Below are 14,690 nucleotides of genomic sequence, written 5' to 3'. Positions count from 1 at the left end.
CTTTATCTTGTAACATCGTTTTCAAGATATCTAGTATTTAATGTGGTAGTACTATTGTATCTTACTTCACCTTGTAACATGGTTTTCAAGATATCTAGTATTTAATGTGGTAGTACTATTGTACCTTACTTTATCTTGTAACATCGTTTTCAAGATATCTAGTATTTAATGTGGTAGTACTATTGTATCTTACTTCACCTTGTAACATGGTTTTCAAGATATTTCGTATTGAATGTGGTAGTACTATTGTATCTTTCTTCACCTTGTAACAGGGTTTTCAAGATATTTAGTATTTAATGTGGTAGTACTATTGTACCTTACTTTATCTTGTAACATCGTTTTCAAGATATCTAGTATTTAATGTGGTAGTACTATTGTATCTTACTTTACCTTGTAACATGGTTTTCAAGATATTTCGTATTGAATGTGGTAGTACTATTGTATCTTTCTTCACCTTGTAACAGGGTTTTCAAGATATTTAGTATTTAATGTGGTAGTACTATTGTACCTTACTTTATCTTGTAACATCGTTTTCAAGATATTTAGTATTTAATGTGGTAGTACTATTGTACCTTACTTTATCTTGTAACATCGTTTTCAAGATATCTAGTATTTAATGTGGTAGTACTATTGTATCTTACTTCACCTTGTAACATGGTTTTCAAGATATCTAGTATTTAATGTGGTAGTACTATTGTACCTTACTTTATCTTGTAACATCGTTTTCAAGATATCTAGTATTTAATGTGGTAGTACTATTGTATCTTACTTCACCTTGTAACATGGTTTTCAAGATATTTAGTATTTAATGTGGTAGTACTATTGTACCTTACTTTATCTTGTAACATCGTTTTCAAGATATCTAGTATTTAATGTGGTAGTACTATTGTATCTTACTTCACCTTGTAACATGGTTTTCAAGATATCTAGTATTTAATGTGGTAGTACTATTATATCTTACTTCACCTTGTAACATGGTTTTCAAGATATTTCGTATTTAATGTGGTAGTACTATTGTATCTTACTTTACCTTGTAACATGGTTTTCAAGATATTTCGTATTGAATATGGTAGTACTATTGTATCTTACTTCACCTTGTAACATGGTTTTCAAGATATTTCGTATTTAATGTGGTAGTACTATTGTATCTTACTTTACCTTGTAACAGGGTTTTCAAGATGTCTAGTATTTAATGTGGTAGTACTATTGTATCTTACTTTACTTTGTAACATGGTTTTCAAGATATTTCGTATTTAATGTGGTAGTACTATTGTATCTTACTTTACCTTGTAATATGGTTTTCAAGATATTTCGTATTGAATGTGGTAGTACTATTGTATCTTACTTTATCTTGTAACATGGTTTTCAAGATATCTAGTGTTCAATGTGGTAGTACTACTGTACCTTACTTTACCTTGTAACATGGTTTTCAAGATATCTAGTGTTTAATGTGGTAGTACTATTGTACCTTACTTTACCTTGTAACATGGTTTTCAAGATATCTTGTATTTAATGTGGTAGTACTATTGTATCTTACTTTACCTTGTAACATGGTTTTCAAGATATTTCGTATTTAATGTGGTAGTACTATTGTATCTTACTTCACCTTGTAACATGGTTTTCAAGATATCTAGTATTGAATGTGATAGTACTATTGTATCTTACTTTATCTTGTAACATCGTTTTCAAGATATCTAGTATTGAATGTGATAGTACTATTGTATCTTACTTCACCTTGTAACATGGTTTTCAAGATATCTAGTATTTAATGTGGTAGTACTATTGTATCTTACTTTACCTTGTAACATGGTTTTCAAGATATTTCGTATTGAATGTGGTAGTACTATTGTATCTTACTTCACCTTGTAACATGGTTTTCAAGATATTTCGTATTGAATGTGGTAGTACTATTGTATCTTACTTCACCTTGTAACATGGTTTTCAAGATATTTCGTATTGAATGTGGTAGTACTATTGTATCTTACTTCACCTTGTAACATGGTTTTCAAGATATTTCGTATTTAATGTGGTAGTACTATTGTATCTTACTTCACCTTGTAACATGGTTTTCAAGATATTTCGTATTGAATGTGATAGTACTATTGTATCTTACTTCACCTTGTAACATGGTTTTCAAGATATTTCGTATTTAATGTGGTACTACTATTGTATCTTACTTTACCTTGTAACATGGTTTTCAAGATATTTCGTATTTAATGTGGTAGTACTATTGTATCTTACTTCACCTTGTAACATGGTTTTCAAGATATCTAGTATTGAATGTGATAGTACTATTGTATCTTACTTTATCTTGTAACATCGTTTTCAAGATATCTAGTATTGAATGTGATAGTACTATTGTATCTTACTTCACCTTGTAACATGGTTTTCAAGATATCTAGTATTTAATGTGGTAGTACTATTGTACCTTACTTTATCTTGTAACATCGTTTTCAAGATATCTAGTATTTAATGTGATAGTACTATTGTATCTTACTTCACCTTGTAACATGGTTTTCAAGATATTTCGTATTGAATGTGGTAGTACTATTGTATCTTACTTCACCTTGTAACATGGTTTTCAAGATATTTCGTATTGAATGTGGTAGTACTATTGTATCTTACTTCACCTTGTAACATGGTTTTCAAGATATTTCGTATTGAATGTGGTAGTACTATTGTATCTTTCTTCACCTTGTAACATGGTTTTCAAGATATCTAGTATTTAATGTGGTAGTAGGATTGTATCTTAGTTCACCTTGTAACAGGGTTTTCAAGATATCTAGTATTTAATGTGGTAGTAGTATTGTATCTTACTTCACCTTGTAACAGGGTTTTCAAGATATCTAGTATTTAATGTGGTAGTACTATTGTATCTTACTTCACCTTGTAACAGGGTTTTCAAGATATCTAGTATTTAATGTGGTAGTACTATTGTATCTTACTTCACCTTGTAACAGGGTTTTCAAGATATTTAGTATTTAATGTGGTAGTACTATTGTATCTTACTTTACCTTGTAACATCGTTTACAAGATATCTAGTATTTAATGTGGTAGTACTATTGTATCTTACTTTACCTTGTAACATCGTTTTCAAGATATCTAGTATTGAATGTGGTAGTACTATTATATCTTACTTCACCTTGTAACATGGTTTTCAAGATATCTAGTATTTAATGTGGTAGTACTATTGTATCTTTCTTCACCTTGTAACATGGTTTTCAAGATATCTAGTATTTAATGTGGTAGTACTATTGTATCTTACTTCACCTTGTAACAGGGTTTTCAAGATATCTAGTATTTAATGTGGTAGTACTATTGTATCTTACTTCACCTTGTAACAGGGTTTTCAAGATATTTAGTATTTAATGTGGTAGTACTATTGTACCTTACTTTATCTTGTAACATCGTTTTCAAGATATCTAGTATTTAATGTGGTAGTACTATTGTATCTTACTTTACCTTGTAACATGGTTTTCAAGATATCTAGTATTTAATGTGGTAGTACTATTGTATCTTACTTCACCTTGTAACAGGGTTTTCAAGATATCTAGTATTTAATGTGGTAGTACTATTGTATCTTACTTCACCTTGTAACAGGGTTTTCAAGATATTTAGTATTTAATGTGGTAGTACTATTGTACCTTACTTTATCTTGTAACATCGTTTTCAAGATATCTAGTATTGAATGTGGTAGTACTATTGTACCTTACTTTATCTTGTAACATCGTTTTCAAGATATTTCGTATTTAATGTGGTAGTACTATTGTACCTTACTTTATCTTGTAACATGGTTTTCAAGATATTTCGTATTTAATGTGGTAGTACTATTGTACCTTACTTTATCTTGTAACATCGTTTTCAAGATATTTAGTATTTAATGTGGTAGTACTATTGTATCTTTCTTCACCTTGTAACAGGGTTTTCAAGATATCTAGTATTTAATGTGGTAGTACTATTGTATCTTACTTTATCTTGTAACATCGTTTTCAAGATATTTCGTATTTAATGTGGTAGTACTATTGTACCTTACTTTATCTTGTAACATCGTTTTCAAGATATCTAGTATTTAATGTGGTAGTACTATTGTATCTTACTTCACCTTGTAACATGGTTTTCAAGATATCTAGTATTTAATGTGGTAGTACTATTGTATCTTACTTCACCTTGTAACAGGGTTTTCAAGATATTTAGTATTTAATGTGGTAGTACTATTGTACCTTACTTTATCTTGTAACATGGTTTTCAAGATATCTAGTATTTAATGTGGTAGTACTATTGTATCTTACTTTACCTTGTAACATGGTTTACAAGATATTTCGTATTTAATGTGGTAGTACTATTGTACCTTACTTTATCTTGTAACATCGTTTTCAAGATATCTAGTATTGAATGTGGTAGTACTATTGTATCTTACTTTATCTTGTAACATGGTTTTCAAGATGTCTAGTATTTAATGTGGTAGTACTATTGTACCTTACTTTATCTTGTAACATGGTTTTCAAGATATCTAGTATTTAATGTGGTAGTACTATTGTATCTTTCTTCACCTTGTAACAGGGTTTTCAAGATATCTAGTATTTAATGTGGTAGTACTATTGTATCTTACTTTACCTTGTAACAGGGTTTTCAAGATATCTAGTATTTAATGTGGTAGTACTATTGTATCTTACTTTACCTTGTAACAGGGTTTTCAAGATATTTAGTATTTAATGTGGTAGTACTATTGTACCTTACTTTATCTTGTAACATCGTTTTCAAGATATCTAGTGTTGAATGTGGTAGTACTATTGTATCTTACTTTACCTTGTAACATGGTTTACAAGATATTTCGTATTTAATGTGGTAGTACTATTGTACCTTACTTTATCTTGTAACATCGTTTTCAAGATGTCTAGTATTTAATGTGGTAGTACTATTGTATCTTACTTTACCTTGTAATATGGTTTTCAAGATATTTCGTATTGAATGTGGTGGTACTATTGTATCTTACTTTATCTTGTAACATGGTTTTCAAGATATCTAGTGTTCAATGTGGTAGTACTACTGTACCTTACTTTACCTTGTAACATGGTTTTCAAGATATCTAGTGTTTAATGTGGTAGTACTATTGTACCTTACTTTACCTTGTAACATGGTTTTGAAGATATCTTGTATTTAATGTGGTAGTACTATTGTACCTTACTTTACCTTGTAACATGGTTTTCAAGATATCTAGTATTTAATGTGGTAGTACTATTATATCTTACTTTATCTTGTAACATGGTTTTCAAGATATCTAGTATTTAATGTGGTAGTACTATTGTATCTTACTTCACCTTGTAACATGGTTTTCAAGATATCTAGTGTTGAATGTGGTAGTACTATTGTATCTTACTTTACCTTGTAACATGGTTTTCAAGATATCTAGTGTTGAATGTGGTAGTACTATTGTATCTTACTTCACCTTGTAACATGGTTTTCAAGATATTTCGTATTTAATGTGGTAGTACTATTGTATCTTACTTTACCTTGTAACATGGTTTTCAAGATGTCTAGTATTTAATGTGGTAGTACTATTGTATCTTACTTTACCTTGTAATATGGTTTTCAAGATATTTCGTATTGAATGTGGTGGTAGGATTGTATCTTACTTTATCTTGTAACATGGTTTTCAAGATATCTAGTATTCAATGTGGTAGTACTATTGTATCTTACTTTACCTTGTAACATGGTTTTCAAGATATCTAGTATTTAATGTGGTAGTACTATTGTATCTTACTTTACCTTGTAACATGGTTTTCAAGATATCTAGTATTTAATGTGGTAGTAGGATTGTATCTTACTTTACCTTGTAACATGGTTTTCAAGATATTTAGTATTTAATGTGGTAGTACTATTGTATCTTACTTTACCTTGTAACATGGTTTTCAAGATATCTAGTATTTAATGTGGTAGTACTATTGTATCTTACTTTACCTTGTAATATGGTTTTCAAGATATCTAGTATTTAATGTGGTAGTACTATTGTATCTTACTTTACCTTGTAACATGGTTTTCAAGATATCTAGTATTTAATGTGGTAGTACTATTGTATCCTGCTTTACCTTAAACAGCAGGATCTGGAATATATTTACTGTTTCCTGGGATTGTTGTAATTGCATCGCCTTCTTATAGCTAACATAAATATTTCTTTAGATATAATCAACTATAAACAAGTAATATTACATTTCGAATGTTCCTTCAATAAATCTTGTTTGTAATAATTTGTTACTCCTTTTGATTTCGTCCTTTTCAGGATAAAACTTTTGATTTTCAACCAGTCTATGTTTTCCTAGGGCAATGAGCTTCAGGATACAATTACTTTATAATGTTTAGTTTCTTTATATGAGTTATATCTTATCATTACTAATAAAATATACAAGTTACTTTTTATATAACTGTAAATATTATTCATTAACTCATGGATAGTTCATGATTGGTGAACTGTGATTACTTCTTCGATACAAATACAATACTGTTGACTGACCAAGCCAAGTCAATGGAGACGTTTTATTATATAAATGGTAATTAGAGTGTGGATTTCAAACTGCTGACATTGGTTTCTGCTAAGGAAGTCTTTACTAAGTTTTAAAAATTCTTATATTTTATTAAATAAATATTCCTTCTTAAGTTGTGACACCTTTTTACGTTTTTTGGAGCTTAACTTACTTCTCTCAGTAACTAAGTGTCTTAAGAAGCAAATCTCTTTTATGGAAGCCATTGTCACAGTGAAATGTAATGTCAATATAATCAACTACCTAATACACAGGAAATGTAGGAGTTGTTCCAAAATATTTTATAGTTTCTTATCTCGTTACTAGATGGCGGTAATAATAGTGTGTAACGCTGACATTATACGAGAACCTCTCCAATGTGATGACTATAGTGTGTATTAAAGTATTCTTATTGATTTCGAAGGAGCTGAGTTTTAAGGTTGAGAAATACTCACAAATTAGACCTATCGTCTCTTAGAAAACGTTTTAAACTTAGGTATTAGGGCCCGTATGTAAATGCTGGTATAGATATTAATTAAAGGAATGTCATTTATTTTAGTAACAATGACACAAAGAATACAGTTTGTTAAACTGGCATTGTTGACTCTGATACAGCAAGAGTCATGTTAAACAAATAGTAAAGAAATAGTTATCACTGATTATAATGTGAAAAAGGCTTAAGTTTGGCGAAATGATGCTACACGTTTTGGTGATTACCAATGTGGAAACACAATACATGTCTCAGCAATTCAGAAGTTTAATGTTTTATTTCGGTCATTAGTACTTTCACTTAACCCAAGTAACAGGTATTTCACGTGGTGCTAGTGTGTCCTAACTTGTTTGTTCTTGTCGTGTCTTCTGTTCACACAGCCTCTTTGCAATCCGTTCAATGTAACTGCTCAAGCCTGCAGGGGACGAAACATCGGTGAACCGTGTCCAAAGGTGTAGGTCATCTTCTCTACTAGACTTATTTCTATAATTGTTACGTCATGTGACCTTTCTTCTAGTCGCTATACTTCCGTGACTGAGACACCTTATTCTTCTCACTTGTTTCGTATAATAATCCAGGCGAATCAGAATATCTAGAGTTCGAGATACGTTGAGATTCAGTGGTTTTCTTCTTCATTTATACACTTTATCATGAATGTACGAATGTTTTGGGACAGATTGTGGAGTCGTGACCCACCACTCCTGGTAAGATGTGATATTTATACACTTTATCATGAATGTACGAATGTTTTGGGGTAGATTTTGGAGTCGCGACCCACTACTCTTAGTAAGATGTGATTTTTTTTTAGTGGATTTATTTAATTCATAACGCTTGTTTATATGTAGTCTGCCTTTAGCCGTAGACCTCTTTTCGGTGATGATTAGTAGTGTCATGTCTAATGTCAGACTCATCGCGCGGATTTCTTTTTTATCAAAAGCTCTTTTATTGAACATCATGACGTGTTCAGTGTTGTTAAAAACCTAGTCTGGAAGTCCAAATAAAATTTAATTCAATGGATTAGGGTTAGCTATAGAGAGGTGTGACAATATTTGATGTTCGGATTAGACCTGAAATAAACGTATTTCATGAATGGCTCCACTTATTAACTTAAAAAGAGAAGAAAAGTAAACACTATAATGCCAAAAGTTCAAGTTTGTCATGAAGACTTAGAGTTCAGGGTTGACCCCGGACGATACTGCATTGTTTGGCTGAAGAATCATGGTTGACCCCGGACGATACTGCATTGTTTGGCTGAAGAATCAGGGTTGATCCCGGACGATACTGCATTGTTTGGCTGAAGAATCAGGGTTGACCCCGACGATACGCATGAAGAATCTGACATTGCATTGTTTGGCTGAAGAATCAGGGTTGACCCCGGACGATACTGCTTGGCTGAAGAATGTTGACCCCGGACGATTGGCTGAAGAATCAGGGTTGACCCCGGACGATACTGCCTTGTTTGGCTGAAGAATCAGGGTTGACCCCGGACGATACTGCCTTGTTTGGCTGAAGAATCATGGTTGACCCCAGACGATACTGCTTTGTTTGGCTGAAGAATCAGATGTTGTGTCGCACAACGTGTGTAACAACTCCGTGATGACGAGAAAACCCATAAATATATATGTAGGTGTAACAACTGTCGTGTGGAAATGTGTTCGAAGCTAATGTTTTATTTACTGTATTATTATTTATTCCGGATGAAACTCATTTGTTATATTACGTATGTTATGTGTCATTATCTCACATAATCGAAATTTTAATTTGAGCTTAGTACCTAATTAAGTGTTAATATGTATTAAATTTATCAACAAGATTGATAGAAACAAACGTAAAAACAATACAGTTTATAATAAAGTTATTACTAATAGTTATTACAAATGATCATTTTTTATACAACAACTTCACAGACTATACTGATACTTATATCCGGTCTATAACTGAATATTTTATCGATGGGCAAATTAATACTGAGTTGATACTGTTACGCCTTGCGTCAGCTAACGCTGTCTTTTTCTTGGCTGGCCTCACATCGGGCACAATCTGACTCTTACCAGCAAAGATATTTAATGCCCTCGTTTCGTTTGTTTGTTTGTAATTAAGCACAAAGCTACACAATGAGCTAGCTACCTGTTCTCTGCCCACCACGGGTATCGAAACCTGTTTATAACGGTGGGAGTCCAAAGACATGCCGCTGTGCCCTTGGGATGGGGCTAAAGTCCTCGGAGAAATAATAACATCCAAGGTAATTCACTGAAGTTGAACAGTTTGTAATGTATAACGTTCCTGGTCAAATTTTGTAGTTTTCCGATTAATAGACGTTAATCACAAATATTGCTTCCTAGGAATGTAGCACACTGACTGTCACCGTCCAATAATATTCTTATCACTTCCGTCTTTCGGCGAGCTGTTTTTTTATAGGAATCACGCGAGTTTCTAGAACCTTCACCAAACTTCACAACAAACTGTCAATTACTAGTATTACATATACATCTAGTACATTGTTAATTCTTACGCACACGAACGTCCTTCAAATTTCGAGAACAGGCGGGACTTGCGCAGTAGACAGTCAAAAATATACGTCAAATGCAAGAAAGAAAACTATACAGAAACAATCGTAGGGACTAAAATACAGTAAACCTCTTACATCCCATAGACTTGAAACTAGTACGAATTTATTCTCACAATTCAGAACTGAGATGAGATACATATAGGACCTCAAATCTTAATTTAGTTTTTTTTTTTTTTTGTTAACGTAGTAATAGAAAGATTTCTATGGGATCAACCCATCCAGTATGTCTCCCAGACTGGGTCTTAAACTTTTCTTTTAGATAAATTGTGTCTGATTTTGTGGAGAGTCTGTTGGACAATATTTCTACAATTGGCTTAATTATTTTTCACTTTTAAACAGTGCGGTGTTTCTTGAAGGGCCCGGCATGGCCAAGCGTGTTAAGGCATGCGACTCGTAATCTGAGGGTCGCGGGTTTGCATCCCGGTCGCGCCAAATATGCTCGCCCTTTCATCCGTGGGGGCGTTATAATGTGACGGTCAATCCCACTATTCGTTGGTAAAAGAGTAGCCCAAGAGTTGGCGGTGGGTGGTGATGACTAGCTTCCTTCCCTCTAGTCTTACACTGCTAAATTAGGGACGGCTAGCACAGATAGCCCTCGAGTAGCTTTGTGCGAAATTCCAAAACAAACAAACAAACAAAGTTTCTTGAATTTTATCACATTTATTTCTAATTAAATAGAAACGGTTTTGTATAAGTTATTATGTTTCAAATTTATGTTTGTTGTATTCCCGTCATAGAACATGCTTACCCTTTTAGCATGGGGACGTTTCAATGTCACTGTCAATCCCACAATTCGTTGATAAAAGAGTAGTCCAAAAGCTGATAGTTGGTAGATTCGACTAGCTGTTTTCCTTCTAGTCTATCAATGTTAAATTAGGGACGGCTAGCACGTATATATGTCGTGTAGCTTTGTGCGAAATGAAAACAATGTTTCAAGTTAACTAACTATTCATGTCTCTATCACTATCTTTTGTCTTTTGCAGGCCAACCAAGCCATGGGGGAAATTGGTACTATGGAACGTCGATATGCCGTCCCTCCCAGCACCCTGTCGGAACCGGCAACGCGATACCGAACCACCGAGGATTTGCACGCCTGGAGCATTTACCGACAAAATCTGAACTCTGATTTTACCGACAGCGCCCTGGGAGCTTCAGAGAAGTCTCAACCTCCATTCGGGAATTTCCAGCTTCGAGAGTCAACTGTCCAGACTATTCTGAACCACCCCAAGTACGGTCCAAGGGAACGACAGTCTGAACTAGGGAACAATATTTTTTTCCTACTTACGGTTCGGCTTGCCTCGTGTGTTTCCGCCATCTCGAGTAAACCACGACGGCTCGAGTGGCTACGACTCTAGTGACGACGGATCTCCTTGTATGGATGGACGACGAGCTCGGAGTGATCCGGATTTTCGCAACCACGTGATTCGGCAAGACAACCACGAAGCCGAAACTTCATTTGTTCGTCCAGAGCGCCGTCTGAAAGCCAGCAGCGAAGCTGACCTTTTGAGTCACGAAATTTACAATCACCAGGACGGTCGAAACACTAAACAACGGGTCATGCGCGCCCAGCACGAGTCACGTGACGGATATAACCGAGATCCAATGCCAGGGGCTATTGGTCATTTAGAAAGACGTAGTCACGCTGGATCTCACATCTCGCTTATTTCTCGCTCATCTCGTGCTCGTCAAGAAGTTCATGGAGATGCACGCTCGGATGGATTTTATGGACACGACACGCCCATCTTGAACGACAAGTTCTTTCCAAAAGATACTTTTTATTCAACGCTACCAAGCGGAGAAAGTGGAAATACACCTCTCAAACATCCCCACTTACAGGTTCGTGACCTGGCGTACGAGATTGATAGGTCTTCATCTTTCCAACGACTGTGTGGGGGAGCCAGAACAAAGATGAGACTTTTAGATGGTTTGTCGTTTGAGGTCCGCGGAGGAGAGATTCTCGCCATCATGGCAACAACAAGTAAGTAATTTTCAATCATCAGCCTGAGAAGAGCGTGCTATGTGAATACTTTATCATAATCTATTTTAACAAGTTACACTTTCGTAGATACGACCACAATTGCATCGCTATATCAATAAATAGAAACGTAGGCACTAGGTGGACTGGTTTTCAAGTTTATTGTATTACGTTTAACTAGAACTCAAGGAATGCACTATCATCAGGGTAGGATGAACACATGTAGTTACCGTGATGTGTAACGTGTACATTTGTGATCTTTTAGCTGTGTACATTAAGTTTCAACTAACAAGCGAACCGTACATTTTGGTGCTCGAATTTGTTGTTTATCAGACATAACGACAACCAACAAATGTAAACTTTGGTATTCAAAGATGTGGGTTATCGAACATTACGACAACAAACAAAAGTAAACTTTGGTGTTTGAAAATGTAGTCTGTCAGACATCAATCCACAACAACCAACAAATATAAACTGCGTGCTCAAAGATGTGGGCTATTAGACATCACGACAAACAGCAAATGTAAACTTTGGTGTTTGATGATGTAAACCATCAGATAGCACTCCACAACAACCAACAAATGTAAATTTTGGTGTTCGAAGATGTTAGATATCAGACATCACGACAAACAACAAATACAAATTATGATTATTACAAATGTAGGCTATCCCAAACATCACAGCAACCAAGAACTTATTGTTTTTAAAAGAAAACTTGGTCGTTCATGGAAATTCATATGTGGAATCGCCTGTTTGAACTTTGCATTGAAATTTCGATAGATATTTGTAAAATAGTTTTCCGAATTTTAATAATGTTTTTAGTTTTTATAAACATTTACATACAATTTTTGTGTTGTTTCTTTGCTATATTATAAAACACATATACCATTTCGTGTGCCATTTTTGCTATATTTATATTTACTTTTAACATGAAAACATTAAAATTTTATTAAAACTTTCATATTTAGCACTAGAGGGCACGACCATACTTAACATCTTGGCTAATCAGTATCGTAAATGGCAATGCCATCTTTATGGAGACATCATTGTAAACGGCCTGCACATGACGCCTCCAGATTTGGAACACTGTGTTGCTTATATCCAGAAAGATTCGGAGTTTAGTCCTGATATGAGCGTCAGACAGACACTCCTTTTTACCTCTCTCCTACAGGAACCAAGTGATTCCAACAGAAACAGAGATACGAAAGGACGGGTTTGTTTTTGCTTTTAATTATTTTACTACTATTTGCTTTAGAGCTAGATTACGCTTCGTGTCGAAGAATTTTGTTTTTTACAATAAAATTACCACCCTAGTAGCTCAGTGGTAAAGCTGAAAGACTATGACACTAAAATCGGGTTTCGATACTCTCGATGGGCAGATAAAAAATACTCCATTGTGTAGTTCTGCGCAATAAACAAACAAAATTACCAAGATAAATTACATTTTACTTGAACCAACAGAATATGAAATAAAATCTGACAGCGAAATATTTAACTGACACACAGTCTAATTAGTTATGTCACATTTTTCACGGCCCGGCATGGTCAGGTGGTTAAGGTGCTCGACTCATACTCTGAGAGTTACAGGTTCGAATCCCCGTTGCACTAACCATGCTCGCCTTTTCAACCATGGGGGCGTTATAATGTAACAGTCAATCCCTTTATTTTGTGGTAAAAGAGTAACCCAAGAGTTGGTGATAGTTAACTCTTGTTTTACGCTGCTAAATTATGGACGGCTAGCCCTCGTGTAGTTTGCGCGAAATTAAAAAAACAACACATTTTTCACGGATATAATATTTCAAAATACCACCTAATTTCGTACGCATTGTAAAGTGTCCTAAGCTTAAAACCCTCAGATTGAAGATGGAATATATCAAGTCATTTAGTATTACAAACTTCAATTCATGTATAATTACCGCAGTGGTTCAACGATATTTCTGCGGACTTATAACACTAAAAGCCGGTTTTGATACTCGCGGTAGACAGAGCACAGATAGCCCTTTGTGTATCTTTGTGCTCAGGTACAAACAAATATATCATGTATAATTACCTCAAAAACATCAAATGTTCATCTTTAATTACAATGTATAAAAATAATAAGAACAGTTTCATTAAAAAATGTGGCGTGTGCGTGTTCTACATTATTAGGAATTAAGCCTAATTTGTGTTCTACATTATTAGGAATTAAATCTGATGTGTGTTCTACATTATTAGGAATTAAGCCTAATTTGTGTTCTACATTATTAGGAATTAAATCTGATGTGTTTTCTACATTGCTGGAAAATAAGCCTTTAAGGCTATTACGTGTTCTATCTTCATTATTAAAAATAGGCCTAATACATGTTTTACATTTTTTAGAAATTTAAGCACAGTGCTGAAAGTGTGAAAGTACCGAAACCTTTATTAGACCATTAGATCCGATACATTTTAGAAGTAGTAGAGAAATCTAAAATTTTAATTAAAAAACAACAACAACTGGTAACTTCCTTTTGTTTTGTAAAAAAAAAATTTACCCCTTTGAAAGGAAGGTTGTTTTTGTGTTATAAAATTACTAAAATGAATCATCTTGTTACTTTCTGATCAACTTGACCATGGTATGCGATTGTCGATTATGAAAAATCAAGTGACATTGGAATGTGTAAGTTAATGTTTGTAAGATCACTAGATGACAACTTTGATACTGTCCCAAATATTTTATTATCTTTGTATGAAAGTTCTCAGTTAATAAACAGTAAAGTTAGGGACTTATAACGCTAAAATCGGGGGTTTAATTACCCGTATTAGACAGAGCGTAGATAGTCTATTGTGTAGCTTTGCGCTAAAACAAACGACAGAACAAAGAAACTATTAACTAAAATAAACTCATTTTAATAGAAACAATCGTCGTTTGTCCATGTGAATGTCTTGAGGCCTAAACATTGACAAATAATCCCCACCTTTCTTTTAAAGTAATGTTAATAATTTCAGTTTATTTTTGACTGTCAGCTGACGCACGTGTTTTGTTATAATATTTACAAAAATATTTAACTTTGTTGATAAGTAGAAAACTGCTCAGTATTTGTGCTGTGCCATCACGGGTATCAAAACCCGATGTTTCAGTGTTATAAGCCTCCATACATACTGTTGTTCCACTGGGAGGCA

At 33.9% G+C, this 14,690-nt stretch overlaps 1 protein-coding gene across 1 annotated transcript in view; it reads left to right on the top strand.

The window, feature by feature from the left end:
• LOC143230592 (ATP-binding cassette sub-family G member 8-like) overlaps positions 1-14,690 on the top strand; it is a 35,398-nt gene that overhangs the window by 10,540 nt on the left and 10,168 nt on the right. The window contains 3 exon segments of the mRNA XM_076464405.1: positions 10,558-10,845; positions 10,847-11,552; positions 12,518-12,762. Of these exon segments, the coding sequence (XP_076320520.1) occupies positions 10,570-10,845; positions 10,847-11,552; positions 12,518-12,762 (1,227 nt within the window). The 5' untranslated portion in view covers positions 10,558-10,569.

Source organism: Tachypleus tridentatus, chromosome 1 (assembly GCF_004210375.1).
Source record: "Tachypleus tridentatus isolate NWPU-2018 chromosome 1, ASM421037v1, whole genome shotgun sequence".
Classification (NCBI taxonomy): domain Eukaryota; kingdom Metazoa; phylum Arthropoda; class Merostomata; order Xiphosura; family Limulidae; genus Tachypleus; species Tachypleus tridentatus.
The sequence above is the reverse complement of the archived record's forward strand: the minus strand, read 5'-3'. Positions and strand labels throughout refer to the sequence as shown.